The sequence below is a fragment of the Triturus cristatus genome, chromosome 7 (assembly GCF_964204655.1).
Source record: "Triturus cristatus chromosome 7, aTriCri1.1, whole genome shotgun sequence".
Classification (NCBI taxonomy): domain Eukaryota; kingdom Metazoa; phylum Chordata; class Amphibia; order Caudata; family Salamandridae; genus Triturus; species Triturus cristatus.
The window spans coordinates 1,152,686,626-1,152,708,044 of record NC_140590.1 but is presented as its reverse complement, the minus strand read 5'-3'; the positions used below and the strand labels follow the sequence as shown (position 1 = coordinate 1,152,708,044).

Sequence of the window (21,419 nt, the reverse complement as noted above, 5' to 3'; positions counted from 1 at the left end):
CAGAGATGGAGGGAGATGATCTACCCTTCTAATTTGATCTCCAGGAGGAGGTGCCAGAAATCGAATCCTCCTCATCTGAAGAAAGAACCTCCTTCCTGGTCTTCAGCTTTTGCAGCCATGTCAGCAACCGACCTTCTCTGTCCCGCAAAGTCTTGGTAGAGAAGGTCCGACAAATCTTGCAGTCTATGGCCTTGTGTTCCGGGTATAAGCAGTAAATACAGTTCTCATGCTTATCCTCAATGAAAAGTCTCTTCTTTCCACAAGAAGCACAGGATCTGAATAAGGCTTTCTTTTCCTTTTCTGACATAATGTCCTTATAGATGGTAAAATGTAGATTTCTAACAGAAAATTTGTGAAAAACTGAGCAGAGCTCAGTGGAGACTCCCTAGCACAATGTGCGGTAGAAAAATCTGAGGCTCTGAGCTCTCTCAGGAAGGTTCCAAAGGGTGAGGCTGTGCTGATTGGTCCTAGCAAAAGTTTGGGCTCTTTTACACAAAGAGGGTGATATACTACAAAATGAGATGAGGCCTAGGCCTATTTTCTCTTTTGTTTCTATGGTTATGATATATTTTTTATTTACCGAGGCTCCCATTCCGACGACGGGGAATGATACAAAGCATGAGAATCTATGAAAGTTCCAATACTGGGGTAACCTCCAGTTTGAAGAAACACAGCAGGCTCGGGGACGAGGATCTTCCGGGTGCCACCACCAATTTGAGGGGTAAGTTGGGATGTTTTGGGTTGGTTAGGCACCGTTGGTTTGGGCACACAAGGCTGTGGTGCGTCTGGTGCAGGGGTGCCTTTTAGGGTCAGATTTTCTTACCTGCTCTGGTCGCGGTAGAGGGGATCCTCTGGATTGAGACTGCAGGCATCGTCTGGAGGCAGGTTATGAGTCACCGGGTCTCGTGTCAGGATCGCAGGTGTGACCTCGTGGTTTTTCCATTTGAGCTCGGGCCGGGTTCGGCGGGTGCAGAGTGGGCTGGATTTGCGGTATCCGGCCGGAGCCAGAAGCTGCAGTTTTAACAAGTCCGGTGTTCACGGAGATTCAGTCTGTGAAGTGAAGGCAGGCAGGTCCTCAGGGGTTTTTGAGGTTGCTGGCTGCAGGACACCAGGATTTCGCAGGAGCAGGTTCGAGGAGAGACAGGCCTATAGGGTTGAGGCCAAGTCAGTGGGCGCCGTCCTCTTGTTAGCCCTTCACGGCTCTTCGGTCCTTCATCTTATCTTCTGTTCTTGTCATTTCTGGATATGAGGATGCAAGGTTCAGGGTGCCCCCTAAATACTAAATTTAGGGGCATTACAGGTAGGTAAAGGGCAGGGACCAATGGATCCCTTCCCTGGGGTGGGTACACCCCCTATTCTGCCACTCTCCAGTGGGAGGGGGCAGGACCCTGTCCCTGGTTGGCTGGGTCCCCTCATCCTCAAGATGGCGGGGACTCGAGGTTGTGCTTCACCTCGCCTCCCCCACCTGTGGGGTGGAGTTGGCAGAGGTGGGCACACCTCTCTTCCTCACTTGTTTTTCCCGCCGGGTCTCCCGCCCAAAGTGGGTGATAGAACCAGTGAGGACCAGTTGCTGAAAGCAGCAAATGATCTAGAGCGGCCCACAAAGGCGGCATGCATTTGAAGCTTCTCCTTCGTGAACCCTGCCCATCCTGGGGAAGGATGCTTGGCACCTCGTCCCAGGATGTGCATTGTTATAGGCCCCCCAGAGCAGCAGCTCGAGTTTCAGGGGGCATCTCTAAGAATCCCTCTGTTGTGCATTTTACTTTATCCCACACTGGCATCAGTGTGAGTTTAATGTGCTGAGAAGTTTGATACCAAACTTGCTAGTCTTCAGTGTAGCCATTATGGTGTTGTGGAGTTCGTAATGACAAACTCCCAGCAACATGTTCTCTTAATGGCAGCACTGCACTTACAGTTCCTAGGAATGAACTTGAACACTGTAGGGGAACAGGGCTCATGCACCTGTACCCTCACCACTGGCATAGGGCCCCCAGCTAGAAGGGGGACTGATGTATGCCAGGGCAGTGGTTTGTGGGCATGGCACACAGGGATGTGTGCCATGTCGACTCTTCACTTTGTTTGGCACCAAAACATAGCCTGCAAAGACAGTGTCTGAGAGTCAGGGTACAAGACCTCTAAGGGTGTCACAATAATTGCTGCAGCCCTTCTCTGGTCACAGTGCCCTGGGTACCTGTGGTACCATTTACCAGGGGCTGACATGTGGCCAGAGATGCCAATTGGGATTAGGCTTCAATGCAGTTTTAGGGAAGGAACATAGGCCCTGGGTACCTGATTAGCAGGAGCCCAGGACACACTCAAAGAACATCAGCATTTCAGAAAAATGTGGGGGCATACCATGCAAGAAAGAGGGCTGGGGTGATAAATGCTCCTATTCATCTTGGACAGGCGGTCCGGTCTGCACGGCAGCCTCCTATGTGGACATTCTGACAGGTGCAGAAGGTCCGGGTACGACCTGCCAGTCTGGAGCAATCAGAATCATCCTCGTTTCTGAGTGGGAGAGCTTGGTCACGGACCTTCGGTATGAGTGGAATGGGAGGAAAGGCATACACAAATGCCCCTGACCAGCTGATCAAAAAGGCATTCCCTTTCGACCCTGGTCGGAAGTATCTTGATGCGAAGTCTCGGCATTTTTTGTTTGTGTCATCCGCGAACAAGTTGATATTTGGCCGACTCCATTCTTGGAAAATGTTTTCTAGGACTTAGTCGTTTAGAACCCACTCCTGCTGGTCCTCGAAGTGACGAATGAGAGCGGCTGCTTGCGAATTATGCTCTCCCGGTAGGTGTATTGCAGTTAGATGGATTCCTTGCAAGGAGCCAATGCCAGAGAGCTTGGGCTTCCAGAGATAGGGTTCTCGATCGGGTTCCTCCCTGCTTGTTCAGATAGTACATGGTGGCTGTATTGTCCGTCTGTACTAGAATGGAGTTGGTCTGAATCCAAGGGAGGAAAGCCTTGAGAGCTCGATGTACCGCTCTCAGTTCCAGCATGTTGATGTGGTACAACTGTTCTTTTGTTAACTATCGACCATGAGTCTGGAGGGACCCCATGTGAGCTCCCCAACCCTGGAGGGAGGCATCCATGATCAATGATTGAGAGGGAGGTGTCTGATGGAATGGAACCCCTACCAGCAGATTCTCCTGCCGCATCCACCATGGAATGGATGCCCGGGCAGTTCATTGATCCCACTTGTCCTCTAGATCTTGCTGTAAAGGACGCACCCTCAGCCTGGCATTGGGGACAGAAAAAATGCAGGATGCCATCGACCTTAGGAAAGAGGCAACCTGACGGACCGAAGGCAGGCTGCTGTGTGAAATCTTCTTGCCCTTCAGTGTGATAGAGGACAGTCTCTCCTCCGAAGAAAACACTTTTCATAATGTGGTGTCTATTATTGCACCCAGATAGTGAATCCTTTGCATGGGCTGCTGAGTTGATATTTCTAAGTTGACCAGGAGACCCTGCTGCTGGCAGAGGTCTAGACATTGCTGAAAATGGTTCCTCAGGATATGGGGTGGGGGGGGGGGGGGGGGGGGGGGGGAACCTTTCAGAAGCCAGTCGTCGAGATAGGGGTGCACAAAGATGCCTCTGCGCTGTAGAGTGGCTGCCACTACTGCCAAGCACTTTGTAAACACTCGAGGAGCTGACTTCAGCCTTAAGGGCAGAACATTGATCTGATAATGTGTTGATCCCACAAGAAATCGTAGGAACTTCCTGTAATGTGGGCTGACCGGGACGTGAAAGTATGCATCTTGCAGGTCCAGCGAACACATCCAATATCCCTGCCGCAGATGTGGATTTATTTGCTGGAGAGCCAACATGCAAAACTTCTCTCTTTTGATGGATTTGTTGAGGGCCCGAAGATCCAGAATAGGTCTGCATTCTGACTTCCGACCTTACTTCCTCACTAGGAAGTACCTCGAATACACCCCTCGACCTCTTTGCGATACAGGAACCTCCTCGATGGCTCATTTTCACAAGAGGGTGGAAACTTTCTGTTGCAGTATTTTCATCTGTCGGTACATTTTTACTGGAGGGATCGAAGGAGGACGATGCTGAAAAAATAGCAAATATCCATTCAGCAGCGTAGCTAATACTCACTGGTCTTTTGTGATACCACGCCACTCTTCTAGATAGTTGACAATACTCCCCCCCCCCCCCCCCCCCCGTTCCCCCCCCCCCCACCCCCCACTGGAGTGGGAAACCGCGATGGGGGAAGAGGACACTCATTGCTTAGATGGTGTTTTCGCTGAGGTGGTGGATTGACAAGGGGTTCCTCTTCCTCTGGGGGCACGACGACCCTGGTAATGTGATCTCGATTGGCTTTAATTTTGCTGCCTTTGCTAGTGAGGGGTTTGAACCCTCTGATGGAAGGGCCGCCGATCATATGGTCTGTAACGTTGCCTGAACTCTTCTTTTTTCAAGCCCGACCACCTTCCTCTGTCTTCATCCTCGACATGTCCTCATCTGTGTGAGTGCCAAACAAGGATGAGCCTGAGAAAGGGAGGTTGAGAATTCGGGACTGCGCTTCTGGTTTTAGTGCAGTTAGACGGAGCCAAGATGACCTTCTGGCACAGATTCTGTGAGCATAGGAGTGTGCAGACAGCGTCTCTCCGTCAGCTGCAGCGCCGATTACTTGCTTCGCCACTAAGCTGCTTTCCTGCAATATCTCCTCAAAATCCTTGCAGTCTTTTCTGGGCAGTTTTTCTGTGAATCTTTACAGCGAGTCCCACAAGGATCTATCATCGCACCCTAATAGCGCTGAGGCACTGGAGACCTTCAGCATGGAGGCTGACGTGCCACAGACCTTGCTCCCCCACAAATCTTGTGCTCTGCTCTCCTTATCAGGTGGGACTGTTGATGAGGCCACTGCATGGGTCTTTTTAGCAGCAGAAATATTTACTGAGTCCAGAGGCGGGTCAGATCTGAGAAATAATGGATTCTCTTCCGGGGCTCTATATTTCTTTAAGATTCTCACAAAGGCGGTCTTGAGTGTCGCCGGCGTAAGAAAAGTGTCCCTCACCAGTTGAACAAGCTTCGGCACCAATGGTAACAATGGTCTGGCTGCTGACCTCTGATGCAAAGTTTCAAAAATTACTGAGGATGAACTGTGCTGAGTGGGCATAATGATTTTCAATTTGTTTGCCCCTCTGGCTAGAACGTCCTGAAAGGTACTGATGTCATCCACCAGAGAGATCTTTGACGATGTGTAAGAGTAGGAGAGTAGTCCCTCTTTGAAGAAAGGGTGGATGAGGGTGAACGTGTCGGAGATCTGTGTCTTCTACTTTGATCCCGAGACCTGGATCTCTTTCTTGAGGAGGGTGCAGGAGTATGTGTACAAACTCAACACCTCGATGGATAGTAGGAGAAAGAACCACAGCTAGCACCAGTAGGGTTAGAGGATATCTGTGTAGAGGACTGGAGTAGACCTGATTACCCCATGCTTGTGCAGTATCAGATTTTTGCCAGTGATGTAGAGGCAAAATCCATCTAGGAGACAGGTGTACAGATGGAGATTTCTGCCTGCCTCTCTTACCGTGCAGGAGCTTCAGCTGAACGGGGGTGATCAGATGAAGACGCTGGACTGCTCCACGTCAAGATAACCACCTCCGGTGATCTTGAGGATGACGAAGAGCGTCTTGAAACAGTGCGATGTGTCAATGCCGACTGGTGAGTGTGTCTCGACGTCGAAAGTGGAGTCACTGAGTGAACCAGCGTTGTAGATTCTGCCGTCGGTGATGGAGACGGAAAAATTCTCACTAGACGTGAGCCAGATAGAGAACGATGCCTTGACGTCGAATGGAGGAGTTCGTCTTGACATCAAACATCCCTCTATTGACGCTGACTGAGTCCCTTGTCTCCACGTCTAACGTCTTTCTAATGACGCCGACTGAGACCTTTGTTTCAACTTCGAACGCCTGATGGGCGCTGGCGGTGACCTCTGAGACCCACGCCGACGGAGTTATATGCCTCGACGTCGATGGTCTTCGAGATGACGACATCGACGGAGACTTGTGTCGTCATGGCTGCCCTAAAGGCACGGTGCCAGTTTTTGTGTTACAATTGCTTTCATTTTCTATGTTATTGATTACGTTGAAACAAAGGTCTCCGTCGGCGTCATTAGAAAGACGTTAGACGTGGAGACAAGGGACTCAGTCAGCGTCAATAGAGGGATGTTTGATGTCAAGACGAACTCCTCCATTCGACGTCAAGGCATCGGTGTAGGAGAGTAGGGTCTGCTTTCTATGTTCACCCCCACTTTTTGCTTTACTGGTTTTCGACTTAGATGTGGCTGTGGGCCTGCTAATCAGACCCACAGCCCTGCTGTTCTCTCTCTAAATTGATACTATGTACTTTAGGTGCATAACCAATTTGGATAGGATCACCTTATTGGCCCCTGTACAGTGTACCCTAGGTACCCAGGGCATAGGTGTACCCTAGGCCTACCAGGGACTGCAGCATGTATTAGCCACCCCTGGCCTGGCCTTCCATTATGACACAACTGGCTGATCACTCAGCTGGGGCAAGGTCGTGTAATCACACCTTGCTTAGGTGTAGTATTCCTATACCTAACTTACATATAGACACATGTGTACCTATCAGCCACTCCTATGGCAGGCCTTAACAATCCTGGAGGCAGAGTGCTTGGTAACATGTGAGATGGTGCTCTAGCATGAGCTGAGCCTGTCTGCAGCTTTCGGAACCATGTCCTTAAAGCTGTTCTATGATATAGCCTACCATATATTCTTAAAGTGCCTTATAATCTTAAACGGTTATGGTAACTATGGTTTGGCTTTATCAAAACATGTCGTGTAAGGTGTCTAACACTTTGGAATAATACCCCCATACCATTTCTGGGGATGAGGATATTATCCCTCCCTTCTAGAGGGAGAAGACATGTTGTAACCTACTTACCCGGTTAAAGTTAACCAGAGCCCCAGCATCACAAAATGGATGCTGCTGCCACAGACACGAGTCTGACCTCCTGCTGCAGGGAGTGATCCCGGCAAGGGAGGCTTGGACAATAGGTTTTTTTGCCTTGGGAGGTGCGAGCACCACCCCAGACAGGCCTTAGTGTATTGGGGCAGGGAGGGATGAATAGAATGAGACATGCCTGGGGCACACAAGGTGTCCCGTGCATAGTCCAGTTCAAACCGGTGCTGGGGCACTCCAGCCCCAGTCCTGACGCGAAACTGGACAAAGGGAAGGGGGTGTAACCACCCCCCTCCCAGGTCCCACCCATAAGGCGTGACCTAGCAGGTAACCCAGCCCCCCAGATTTGGATAAGAGTGGTAGCTGGGCCCCAGGAGATTAGATTATCCTGAACCTGCAACTTGAACAGAAACTCTGGACCTTCGACGAAAGAAGAAGACTGAAGAATCTCCCTTGTGGCCAAGGAGTGGCTACCCTGTGCAAACAGGCACCATCAAGAGACTACCCTTTGCTTTGCTAAAGTTCTACGAGGGACCGACTGCAGAGCCCGACCAGAGCCTTGACTTCCAGACTTCTCCGACCCTGCTCCACATCCACAGCCGAGCTGAGATCCGTGGAGGCGACGAGAGACGTGGGACCGGCTACCTGGGAAAAGTGGCTAGTATCTTCAAGCGCAGCTTCTGAGGCACCCTCGAAGTTGTGCACCGGGGATTGAGAAGCCCCAACCCCAAGCACCATCTGCACCGAAGATCAGCCCCCCACACTCCACGAATCCTGCGTGGGGCCCTTCTGCATTTTCCTGCTTGCCGCGTCTGTCCGGTTGCTTGCCCGCTGGCTAGTGGCCTTTGTGACGACGCATCCTGTAATCTTCACCGCTGGTTTGGCTCCTCCAGACTGGCTCCTGCTTCTTTGAAGAAGAGAAGCACCCCAGACCTTCCTGGTCTGCACCAGAAGCAAGTCCTCCGTTCTTCGTGGGTTCCGCTTCCCAAGGCTTGGTGAGTCCTAGTCCAACTTCGACGCCGCCGACAGCAAGAGCCTTCGTGGGACAGCTCGCCTCCTGGTCCTGGTCGTCCTCGACGTTCCCTGGTCCTCGTGGCTGCAGCGACAAGCTTCACCTTCACCTGCAATCTTCACGACATCGCCTGGTTCCTTCCTGGTTCCACGTGGTCACTGGCTAGTGACCTTGACTCTGTCCCTTCTGCTTGCAGGTCTCCTCTCTTCTTGATCCCAGCCTTGGGATCCACCGGACACTCTTCACTGACTGCCTGTCAGCAACTTTCCTTCAGGCATCCATAGAAGTCCACGACGAAACCTGACGCAAGTTCACACCTATGCACCCGCAGCCTGTGGGCTAGGTAACTTGGGTACTTCGGTGCTCACAAGGGTAGTGACTATCCTAGGGTCTAGTTTCCGAGTCTCGACTCTCTAGCTGCTTTAGAAGTGTCCTTAAACTGTTAATTGCTAACAACTACTATTTCTATCGACTTCTACGCATTACGCGTGAGTGTTTCCACTCTGCACCTGAATCCCGTGGGCCTCCCACTTCCTAACTGTTGCTAGTGTAGTGTAGCCCCAGCGATTCCCTAGGCCTAGGCCTATCCTATTTCCGTGACAGTGGTCCTTATACCACTTACTTAGTATATGGTTTGCGTGGCCCCTAGGCCCTAACTGTATTACTTACCTGTGTGACTTAATGTATGCTTAAATAAGACTGTGTTGTACTTACCTCTAATCTCATAAAGAGTGCTGAGGGTTTGACTAGAATAAATACACTTTATTTTATATATATATCTGTTGTGGTGTCCTTTCATTTGGTATTCAAGGGATTATATATGGTATCACAGCTGGCTTCACATGCCATTCAGAGTTTAGCCGAAGACTGCTCTTGTCCATGCTACCACTAGGATAGCTAGTCTATAAGGTTGACTTTACAACCAATCACCATAAGGGTATTTGGACTGATATAAGGTGTACACTAGAACTAGTGACATCATACATCAGGCCAACTTCTCACAATCGGTCTCTATCTGGCTCACGTCCAGTGAGAATTTTTCCGTCTCCATCACCGACGGCAGAATCTACAACGCTGGTTCACTCAGTGACTCCACTTTAGGCTAACGATGCTTTCTCTTTTGCAATTTTCATGAGTCTACTCATTAAAAAGAGTTCAAGTGACACTTGCCCTCCTGTGGTCTATATATATAAAATGTAATTACAAAAGCAGTTATTTATTATTGCATTGTTTAGTCTCCTATAAAGGGTCTGCATTGGGATGAGAAAAATCATATGCATATATATTTTCTAGAGCTGTATATATATGTTTTCATATATTTTTTATTATTTGCGGGTTCCCCGCCCACAGGCGGGAATATTCAGTGCTTATGACTATTGATGAGGATCCCCGGAAGAGAAATATTTCGAAAAATTAACTGGTCAATACTAACAAACAAGGTACCGTTAACTGCAGCATGAAATATTAATTTTAAAAAATCCTATGACATACTATCAACCAGGAGCTTTACTCGTACAGATTTGTCTGTTTCATGGGCATTTTCATTAAATTCATGAACTAGCATTTGCCCCAGGAAGGACACTACAGACTACAGTTCAAAATCTGTATCCTTCCATTGGGGCAGAATCCAAGAAAAAGCGAGTTATGTGCCAGTGCTGTGTATTTTGGGCTTGAAGAGGTCCAAGTTGCTTGAATGTGAAAGATTCCCTTACTTGGCTTAAAAACAGGCTGCCTGTTTTATAATTTGACAAAAGGGTTTCAGAAAGTGAAGGGGGTAACAGGTCTTGCCTGAAGGCTTGAATTGGCTTTTAAAAAAAAAAAAAAAAGATGTTTACCAAGAGGCCAATATTTTTATAAAGTATTGCTCTTTAAAAAATGTGTGCCAAGATAATAGTAGATCTGTCGTGTTCATTAACATCCAGTGATGGATAACCGTATATTCTGATCACAGTAACAAAAATAGCAGTTCAGTGTCCTTTGTGGAAATTTTTCATACACCAGAACTATTCTCTAAACTGTAGCTAAAAACACCTTGCAAATGATTCCAAATAAGTTGCAGCACTAAGCAAGACTATCTTCCAACAAAAGAACCTACCTGTTCGAGGTCGGCTCTTCCTCATACGATAACAGTCTAGACAAACGCCAAATCCACATTTACGACAAACCCAATGAATGTTGAAAAGCGTGGTCTCACACACATCACACATTTCTCGCACGCCTCGCACGGCACGTTTCCAGGCCACCTTTTCTAGAAAGAGAAAAGAATGTCATGTACAGAAATAAGATCTGGAATTTTTTTTACACGGTACATAAAAGGGTGCTGACACTCATTGGTTTACATATCAATAAACTAGTTTCTTGAAAAGAATACATGTTTCAATAGCTTGGACATTTTCTAGATTCAAATGAGATGCACTATTCCACCTCCTAGTGATAGGTGCAGAAGGAGTAGTTTATTTTCTGTAACTCCAGTTCTATAGTAGGGGTATCTCTGTTATAGTCATAATCTAGTGAATAGTCCCGCCCATGTGCGCGGACCCCGGAGCAATAAAAATAATCTCTTAAGTTGTCAAGCCATGCAGACCTGCATCTACACTTAAGAGAGGATTTCAAAGACAGATAATGCAGCCTATATCCACAGGCCACACTATCCAGTACTTCAACTAGAAAGAATTCCACCAACAACCACCAACAGCACTGCCTGTCCAGCTTTTTCCACAGAGAAAAAACCTGCCTCTTCCAGCAAAAGCCTCTGGAATGATAGAGAGGAAGGAATGGACAGACAAGCCCCATAGGCTGCCATTATGTGGCTCAGAACAGGATACTGTGCCTTTAAGAAAACTTTCCAGAACTTTTCCATTATCCCAGAATGCACAGCAGGTCCCTTTTACTTTCAGTTCTTTTTGAAGGCGTAGCACGCCAGACCTGTAGCATTCATTATATTAACATTCATCTCTCCACCGGGGAGGAGGGTAGGCGCTTATGACTATAACAGAGATACCCCTACTACAGAACTGGAGTTACAGAAAAGAAACTACTCCTTCTGTAGTAGGGGATCTCTGTGTATAGTCAATCTAGTGAATAGAATGGCAAGCTCATCTCCACACACAAAAACAGGGGTGGAGAAGATTACAAAATAATACCACTATTGTGCGAACAAATTTCGCAGCGAAGCCTGCCCAACCTGAGCATCTGCCCTGGCATCCGCGTCCAGACAGTAATGCGCAGCAAAGGTATGGACCGACTTCCAAGTGGCCGCCTTTCAGATTTCTGCAATCGGAACATTACGCAGCAAAGCAGTCGTGGCAGCTTTGCCCCTGGTGGAATGAGCCTTAGGTTTACCCCCTAAGGTCTTATTAGCCTTTTGGTAACACAACTGTATACAGGACACAATCCACCGAGAGATGGACTGTTTAGAGATAGCAAGACCGGTCCTGAATGATCCATAATTGATAAACAATTGGTCGGACCTACGAATATCTTTGGTCTTACCAAGATAAAACTTCAACACCCTCCTAACGTCCAGGGAATGTAGAGACCTTTCCGCTGGAGAAGAAGGATTCTGAAAAAACGTAGGTAAAGTTATGGTCTGGTTGACATGAAAATCAGATATAACCTTAGGAAGAAATTTAGGCTGAGTACGCATCACAACCTTAGCAGCATGAAAGACAGTATAAGGTTCTTGACAACATCATGCCTGAAGTTCACTCACCCTGCGGGCCGATGTAATGGCCAATAGGAACGCCGCCTTCCAGGACAGGTGCTGCAATGAAGCATTGTGAATAGGCTCAAAAGGCTCCTTCATCAATCTGGACAGCACCACATTCAATTCCCAGGAAGGTGAGGGAAGTCTGACAGGAGGGAACACCTTCTTCAAGCCTTCCAAAAAATCCTTGACCACAGGGATCTGAAAGAAGGAAGTCTGTGAAGGGCATTTCCTGTAAGCAGTCAAAGCAGCGAGATGAACCTTAATGGAGTGGAAATTAAGGCCAGACCGCGCCAAATGTAACAGATATGGAAGGATGACATCTTCCTTAAAGGTCGTCGGGTCAAAGTTCTTGGATTTGCATCAGATGCAGAATCTCTTCCACTTGTGAACATAGGAAGTCCTAGTGGAAGGACGTTTAGCCTCCTTCAGTATGCCCATACAATCTTCTGGTAGATTCAAATGGCCATATTGCACTATCTCAGGAGCCATGCCGCCAAACTCAAAGACGAGAGGTTGGGATGCACGATCCGCCCCCCGAACTTTGTGAGAAGGTCCGGCCTGCACGGCAGCCGCATGTGAGGAAGGAGAGACCGGTGAAGCAGGTCCGTGAACCACCACTGCCTGGGCCATTCCGGAGCAATCAGGATCATCCGCGCCCCGGACTTGGACAGTTTGATGAGCACTGCCGGAATCAGGGGAATGGGTGGAAAAGCGTACAGAAAGCTGTTCTACCAGTCGATCCATAGCGCATTCCCCAGCGTCCCCTTCTGGTAGTACCTGGATGCGAAGTCTCGGCATTTGCTGTTTTCGGCGGTGGCGAACAGATCTACGTCTGGAGTTCCCCACCTTGCGAAGACTTCTAGTACCTCGTAGTTTATGACCCATTCGTGGTACTCCTGAAGCAGCCTACTCAGCGCGTCCGCCTGAACATTCTGCACCCCCGGCAGATGCGTGGCCGTGATCATCAGTCCTCGGGCCAGAATCCTGCGCCAGATCGCCTGCGCCTCCTGCGACAGAGTGCGCGATCTCGACCCCCCTTGCTTGTTGAGATAATACATTATGGTTGTATTGTCCGTCTGTATCAGCAACGAGTTGGTCAGGAAGGACGGATGGAAGGCCTTCAATACCAAGTACACAGCTCTTAGTTCCAGGAAATTGATGTGGTACGTCGACTTCACCGGGGACCACTTTCCTTGTATCTGTAAGTCTCCGGAGTCCGCTCCCCAACCCTGGAGAGATGCATCCGTCACGATACTCGTCTCGGGAATGTCCTTGTGGAAGGGAACCCCCCTGAGGAGATTCTCCGCCGAACACCACCATCTCAGAGACTGAAGAGCATGTAGAGACAGCCGGATCTTGTCGTCCCAAGAACCTGTTCTCTGCTCCCATTGATCCTCCAAGCACTCCTGCAGTGGTCTCATGTGCAGCCGTGCGTGCGGAGTGAGGAAGATACAGGAGGCCATCGACCCCAGCAGCGAAGACACCTTCCTCACTGTCGCCGATGGAGCGGCCATGAGGTCCTGAGCCTTCCGAAGGAGCGATAACCGTCTCTCCTCCGAAGGAGACACGCTTGCTGACCGTGTATCGATGGAGGCCCCCAAGTACTGTATGCACTGGACCGGAGTCGGGACAGATTTGGACATGTTGACGTGTAACCCCAGCTTGTTCAAGAGAATGCACATCCTCCAGAAGTGCGCCTGTACTTCCGAAAAAGATGAGGCTTGATCAACCAGTCGTCCAGGTACGGGTAGACAAACACCTTGTTCCTTCGCAGGTGCGCCGCTACCACTGCCATGCACTTCGAGAAGGTCCTGGGAGCAGACTTTAGCCCGAATGGCAGTACTGTGTATTGATAATGATTGGCGCCGACTTTGAATCGCAGGAACTTCCGGTGTTTCCGTGCAATGGGCACATGGAAGTACGCATCTTGTAGGTCTATGGCACAGAGCCAGTCTCCCTGTTGCAGCTGAGGGTAAATCTGATGCAACGACAGCATGCGAAACTTCTCTCTGCGAATCCATTTGTTTGCTTGCCGCAAATCCAGAATTGGCCTGAATTCGTTCTTGTCCTTCTTGCGAACCAGGAAGAAACGAGAGTACAGACCTCTACCCCTTTGAGACAGAGGTACGTCTTCTACCGCCTTTTTCCGTAACAGGATGTCTGCCTCTGCCTGGAGCTCTCGCAGTTGATATCTCGAGCTCACCGGCGGAATCTCTGGCAGCGGCCTGATGAACCGAAGACTGTATCCATTGCAAACAATATTCAGCACCCACTTGTCCTGAGAAATTTTTCTCCACTCTGCCGGAAAAAATTGAATGCTTCCCCCCACTGGAGTGGGTAACGGTTGCAGGGGAAGTAGATGCTCAGGGCCGTGACCCGGCCGGGCCCTTGGGAGTAGTAGCGGACTGCTGGCCCCCTTTACCCTTCTGGCGTTTCTGGAAGGGTTTACGGAACTGCTGCTACTGGTTTTGCTGCTGTCCCGAGGCCTGCCCACGCCCTCTGCCCGCAGACCCGAACCGTCTCTGGAAAGTGCGTTTCTTCTTTTCTGGCTTTTCCAACCCGACAGTCGTCAGGGTCTCTGCCTCCGTCTTCATGTGGGCCATCTCGTCGTCCGCATGCTGGCCGAACAGGGTTTCCCCCGAGAAAGGCAGATTGGCCACTCTATGCTGAGCCTCCGGCTTGAGCGAGGTAAGGCGAAGCCACGCGTGACGTCGTTGGTGCACGCCATGACAGTACCCATGCGCCGCCAGCAGGGACACATCCGCTGCCGCGCTGATCACTTGATTTGAGACCAGCATCCCCTCGCGCAAAGTCTCCAAGAAGTCTTTTCTCTTGTCACGAGGCAGCAGCTCCGTGTACTGCTGGAGAGATGCCCACAGGGCACGGTCGTAACGCCCCAACAGAGCCCCGGCACTTGCCGCCTTCATGGTGGTAGCCGCCGTCCCACAGACCTTCCTGCCTGCCGAATCTAGCCATCGGCTCTCCTTGTCGGGTGGAACTGTCGAAGGTGTGGTAGCATGCTGCTTCCTCGCCGTGACGCGGAGCGCCTCCGTGACGTCGAACGCCTCCTCGAAGGCGACGGCGAAAGCCTCCTCGACGGCGACGAACGCCTCCTCGACGGCGACGAACGCCTCCTCGACGGCGAACGCCTCCTCGACGGCGACGAACGCCTCCTCGACAGCGAACGCAGATGATGCCGAAGTCGTCGACGGCGGCCTGATCAGCTCCCTCGACGTCGCTTCTCCCCAGAGCCCTGGGGAGACGGCGAACAGACCGTAGTCATCCCTCTCGACGCCGTAGTCGACGTCATTGACGCCGGTGGAGAATGGGGGCGTTTGCCGGTCTTCCTGCCCCTGGGGAGACCCCCAGAGGCCTCAGCATGGGCAGAATCAGCCCCTCCTGACCCACCTTGTGCCTTCAGCCTTCTGTCCTCCAGGACTTGGAGCCTAATCTTCATTCTTTCTCTCAGGGTCCTGGCTGAGAACGAGTGGCAGATATCACACTCTTCTGGCACATGGGACTGGGGAAGGCAGCCTATACACACCTTGTGTGGGTCTGATTTAGCCTTCTTCCTATCGCACTCTGGACACTTGTCAAACAAGCCTGGCATGTTGACAACACCAGAAGGAAGTCCCAACACTAAAAGCTTGAAAATTTGACAAAAATCACCAACAAACCCCTGAAAAGGGAGAGCTCAATGCTCCAGGGTCCTGCTAGCAGGAGCCGGAAAAAAGAACTGAAAGTAAAAGGGACCTGCTGTGCATTCTGGGATACTGGAAAAGTTCTGGAAAGTTTTCTTAAAGGCACAGTATCCTGTTCTGAGCCACATAATGGCAGCCTATAGGGCTTGTCTGTCCATTCCTTCCTCTCTATCATTCAAGATGCTTTTGCTGGAAGAGGCAGGTTTTTTCTCTGTGGAAAAAGCTGGACAGGCAGTGCTGTTGGTGGTTGTTGGTGGAATTCTTTCTAGTTGAAGTACTGGATAGTGTGGCCTGTGGATATAGGCTGCATTATCTGTCTTTGAAATTCTCTCTTAAGTGTAGATGCAGGTCTGCATGGCTTGACAACTTAAGAGATTATTTTTATTGCTCCGGGGTCCGCGCACATGGGCGGGACTATTCACTAGATTATGACTATACACAGAGATCCCCTACTACAGAACTGTAGTTATAAAACATTGTACTCTGGGTGCAGACCATACGAAGAGCCAGTACAACTCATTTTCATGTCGAACACAAGTCGGCAATACACCAAAAATGTCCTCTATGTTGGATACATTTTTGTATGCAAATTTAGAATTACAGTTAAGTGCTAGTTTCTTTGGCAGTGTGAACCTTTTCTAGCTGTGCGTGGATTATGTTACAGTATTACACCCATGTGGAGTAGGGTTCGACTAAGTAACAGTGAACATGTTTAACACAACTAACAAAAAACGGCTTCCTTTCGAGACTGGAGTTTTACACAGAGATGTAAAGGAATGTGTGCTGACCATGCCATTTATGGAAACTTTGCCCATTAAACCAACACTGCCCTTTTCGTTCTTGTAGAAGGGACCTATGTTTTGTGTCATGATTTTTGCTTTACAATCAATTACACATTTGGATTGCTTGAGCAATCCATCTAGCAGTAGTTTCATTAGTAACAGCATTTCCTGTAGTTTGAGGTACATGTCACGAAAATGGTACTGTTTTTCTAATTTCTTTTGTTGTTGCTACAGTAAAACACAGCCCTTCCTACATCTATTGTGCTGACACCTCTTAGTGGAGAGTTGAGTTTGTTTGTTGGAAAAGAGATAGCAGCAGCACAACTGGTTGACATGAAAAGACAAAACAATCTTTGAATAAACCTTCAATGTGTTCTCATCACCGCTTTATCTATTTTTAAGGCTCCTTAACTGAAGCACAAGTTACTACTTGTGTAATGATATATCTGTAAGAGACATTAGTTAGTGATAGATTCCTTGTCTTAGAATATCCCCAGGCGTCAGACTGGATCCGGAAAGTTTTGCTTAGCAGTACCCCTGCGCGTCAGTAGGTGGCGTCGTGCGGCTCCGCATCCGTCACTGGCGTCGTAAGTAGGCCTGGGCGGTAAATTCCGTTCCGCTCGCGGAATTTGCGAAATTTGGGTAATTTCGCGTTCCGCGGAGAACGCGAAATTGCCCAAAATTCTGCTTTCCGCGGCTTCGCGAAATTTTTTGCTTGTTCGCGTTCTCAAGATGCGTGTTAGCGAGATATTTCTCCCCGAGCACGCAAACAGCGATTGTGAACAGGAAAAAGCATCGCGAACAAGCAATTCCGCGTGTTCGCGGAATTTCTGCGTGTTCGCGGAGATTTTTTACCGTTTCGCGGAGATTTGCGTAACGCGATTACGCAAATTCCGCCCACCCCTAGTCGTAAGCGCCGAGATGACGCCACGGAGAGTACTTAGGGACCACCCATGTGCGCGGACGTCAGTTCTGTACACGACTTTCCACGTCAGGAACGCAGAGCCATGCAAGATACTGACCATTGGTGCAGAAAACTAGGGTCCTAAGAGGAATGACCTTAACCCTAGTAACCAGTTCGCAGAACGGGGAGGATGGGTGGGGCGGTAAGGAATCTATCACTAACTAATGTCTCTTACAGATATTGTTACACAAGAAGTAACTTGTGCATCTGAAAGAGACACATTAGTGATAGATTCCTTACCTTAGAATAGATACCCCAGCAATACCAACCCCAGTGGTGGGTCTGTGAACAAATTACACCAGAAAGTCATGGAGAACAGAATGGCCAAAGAAGCCGTCTCTACGGACTAGACTGTCAAGGCAGTAATGCTTGGTAAACGTGTGCAGTGAGGCCCACGTAGCTGCCTGACAAATGTCCTGCATGGGAACGCTGCGTCCCAAGGCAGTAGCGGCTGCAGTTGCCCTGGTAGAATGGGCACGCAGCCCCACAGGAGGCTCCTTCTTAGCCAAGGAATAACATGCTTTGATGCAGAGAACGACCCACCGCGAGATGGTTCATTTGTGCACGGCCCTACCTTTTTTTGGCGCCCATGTAGCCAACAAAGAGCTGGTCATTCACCCGAACTGCTGTGTACGCTGCAGATACAATGCAAGCTCACGTTTTGGGTCCAGACGATGGAGCCTCTCCTCCTCCCTTGAAGGATGCAGAGGAGGAAAGAAGGTGGGCAAAGTGATGGTCTGCCCGATGTGGAAGGGCGTGACAACCTTTGGCAAGAAAGGAGGACGGGTCCTTAAAACCACCTTGTCCGGATGAACAGAAAGGAAAGGAGGTTTGGAAGAAAGCCTGGTGCTCACTCACTCTTCTGGCAGAGGTGATAGCTACCAGGAAATCCGTCTTAGAGAGAGTTAGAAGACGTAAAGGACAGGTATGATGGGGCTCGAAAGGAGCGCACATCAGGTAGGTCAAAACGAGATTCAAGTCCCATTGAGGCACGATGAACGGCACAGGAGGAAACGTGTGCGTAATGCCTTTAAGGAAACGGTTAACAACCGGAGACTTAAAAAGAGAAGGCTGATCAGGAAGCCGGAGAAAGGCGGAGATGGCAGAAAAATACCCTTTGAGAGTGCCCAGAGCAGAGCCCTGCTGGGCCAAGGAAAGCAGGAACTTAAGAACTTCCGAAAGACGGGCAGAAAGGGGGTCCACAGCCTTTGCTGTGCACCATTCCACCGACAGGCGTATACCGTTTTAGTGGAGGGACGCCTGGCTGCTAAGATGACATCACAGACTTCTGGAGGAAGATCGAAAGCTGTCAACTGTCGCCACTCAATCTCCACGCATGGAGGTGGAGGCTGGACAGGTTCTGGTGGAGGACCGTCCCCTGCTGCTGTGACAGAAAATCCTCCCGATGAGGCAGACGGATCAGGGGATGTGGCACTAGCAGGATGCCGAAGGCCATCAAGCCCAGAAGCCGGAGGGTCACCCTGACTGAAACCCGGGACAGAGGCTGAAAGGTCAGAATCATAGCCTGAATATCCCGGACTCGCTGCTCGGGAGCAAAAACCCGAAACAGCGTCGAATCCAGACCCGCCCCGATGAAGGGGAGCTTCTGAGATGGACTAAGGCACGTGGATGGAGAACCCCAGCAAATGCAGGAGGTCGGCCGTAGCCTGAAGGTGGGTGACGACTGCCTGGGGCGAGCCCGCCTTCAACAACCAGTCGTTGAGGTAGGGGAAGACTGACACCCCCGACCTGCGCAGATAACCTGCAACCACCGCCATGAGGGGCGCTTGTAAGGCCAAAGGGGAGCACGGCAAACTGAAAATGCTCCTGGCCTACCGTGAACCTCAGGTAAAGCTGGTTGGCCGGCAGGACGGGAATGTGAAAATATGCGTCCTGCATGTCCAACGCTACCATTCAGTCTCCTGGGTCGAGGGCAGTTATTACCTGAGCCAGAGTCAGCATCTTGAACTTCTCCTTCCGGAGGAAGCGATTGACGTCCCGGAGGTCCAAGATATGACGCAGACCCGCTTTGTCCTTCTTGGGGACCAGAAAGTAGTGGGAATAACAACCACTCCCTACCTCCGGTCCAGGAACGCACTCGATGGCCCCCTGGCCAAGAGGGCCATGACTTCCTGTCAGAGAAGAGCCAAGTGATCTCGCGACATGCGGTGGCACCGAGGTGGCATGGCAGGAGGGGAGGACTGAAAGGGAAGGGAGTAGCCGTGGCAGATTATCTGCAGCACCCATTTGTCTGATGTAATCTCACTCCAGTGTGGGAGGTGGTGGCGGATCCTGCCACCCACGGCGTGGGGTGCTCCCCGAAGCCGAGATTAGGAAGGTTTGGTGGCAGAAGCAGCGGGGGCTGAGGTGGACGGACCCGCACGCTGGTTCCCCGACCCGCCCCTGCGGAAACCGCGACCCCGGCCGCACTGGGGCTGGTTCTGCACAGACTTAGGGGACAGGCGCGCCTGACTGTCTCTACCTTGGCCACGAAAGGAACGGAAACCAGGAGAGGCCGAACTCTTAGCAGAAAGGCCCAAGGACTTGGCCGCAGCCCGCGAATCCTTAAAGCGCTCCATGGCACTGTCAGCCTTGTCGCCAAACAGGTGGGTGCCATCAAAGGGCATGTCCATGAGCGAGCTTTGGACATCGGGCGACAACCCAGTCGAACGCAACCAGGCGTGACGTCGCAACGCCACAGTTGTAGAAATCGTCCTGCCCAATGAGTCAGCGGTGTCCAACCCACACCGAATGGCGAACTTAACCGCATCCTTACCCTCAGCAATTGCCTGAGAAAGGACAGCTTGCACCTCCTCATGACACTGAGGCTACACCTGAGCACCGCGTGGGAGTAGCAGCCCAACAAGCAGGCGGTGTTCACCGACCGCAGCCCTAAGCTGGCCGAAGAGAACGACCGCTTCCCAAATTGGTCCAGCCGTTTAGAGTCCTTATCTGGCGGGGCCATAGGAAAAGCACTCTGACGTCAAAGCCTGAATGGCCAGGCTCTCAGGCGTAGGGTGATTAGTCAAAAAGGCGGTGTCACCGGGCGCTGGTTGGTGGCGCCTGGCGACGTTTTTATCCACAGGGGCCCCTGTGGCAGGCCTCGACCAAGTGCCCAAGAGGACGTCGGTAAGGGAGTCATTGAAGGGAAGTAACAGCTCCGACGAAGTAGACACCGTCTGGAGCACCTCGGTGAGGAGGTTGGTCTTGAGGGCCAATGTGGAGAGGTCCAGATTAAGGGCCTCAGCCGCCAGACGGAGGACCATCGTGTAAAAGGCACCTTCCTCCATCATATGCAGGGGGGGGGAAGCGAACCCTGGGTCAGAGGAGACATCAAGGTCGCCTACCTTCTCCAAGTCATCCACCAAATCCTGCTCAGAGTCGCATTTCCGGGCAAGAGGGTCCTCGGACCCTTCCCAGTCTTCAACCACATCTGGCGTAGAGGGGGCCGGTCGCGGCGGCAAAGCCGGAGAAGGGACGAACAGCGTCGGGAACGGCGCCGGCTCCCAATGCGGATCCCAGGCCGGGACAAACTGCTCCTGGAATCGGGGCAAGGGAGGAATAAATGACACCTAGTGTGGCGCCGAAGGCGGCGCCGGGGCCGGAGACGCTGGCGAAGGATCCTGTAGCGCCGGGGCTGGCGCCGGTGGCGTAGCCGCCGGGCCAACAGGATCTGGACATGGGACCGCGGGGCCCGAAGGCGCGCCGGCGGGAGCCCGAGGCCTAAAAAAGCGGTCCATGGTAGCAAGGAATTCTTGCACCTGTTCGGGAGTCGCCGACGGACCCGGGAATGGCGGGTAGGCCGCGGGACTCCCAACCTCCAGGGGAGCTGCCCGAGCGAAGCCCCTGTCCCCCTCGTCCGTCTCCGGGGAGCGACTGGGGGGGGGGGGGGGGGGGGGGGGGGGGGGGGAACGTCAGAGAGTGAACACGCTTCTTCGGCTTCTTTTTATGGCGTCGCTTACCGGAATCCGAAGGCGAAGACTTGGAGCCTGAGGAGCGATGGCTCCGGTCCCGGGAACGGCCCCTGGACCTAGAGCGACGGCGTGACGAATGCCAGATCTCCAGCAACTTCCTACGCCGCTCCCACAAGGCCTTGGGGGCCATGGCTCGACAATCCCGGCAGTCCCTGGAGTCGTGGGCAGTCTCCAGACAGTAGAGGCAAACATCATGGGGGTCCGCCACCGACCTATTCCGGCGACAGGCTCCACAGGACTTATAGCCGGGCATCCCTACGTGCACCAGGAGAAAAGAGAGGAGACAAAAAGTCTCAAAATAGTAGTCAAAAAGGGACTAAGGTACATGCTC

At 51.1% G+C, this 21,419-nt stretch overlaps 1 protein-coding gene across 1 annotated transcript in view; it reads right to left on the bottom strand.

Moving 5' to 3' along the window:
- Nucleotides 1-21,419, bottom strand: part of KDM3B (lysine demethylase 3B) — an 867,558-nt gene that overhangs the window by 577,552 nt on the left and 268,587 nt on the right. Inside the window, exon 11 of the mRNA XM_085618404.1 lies at nt 10,054-10,206. Coding sequence (XP_085474530.1) covers nt 10,054-10,206 — 153 coding nt within the window. The remainder of the gene's footprint in view (nt 1-10,053; nt 10,207-21,419) is intronic.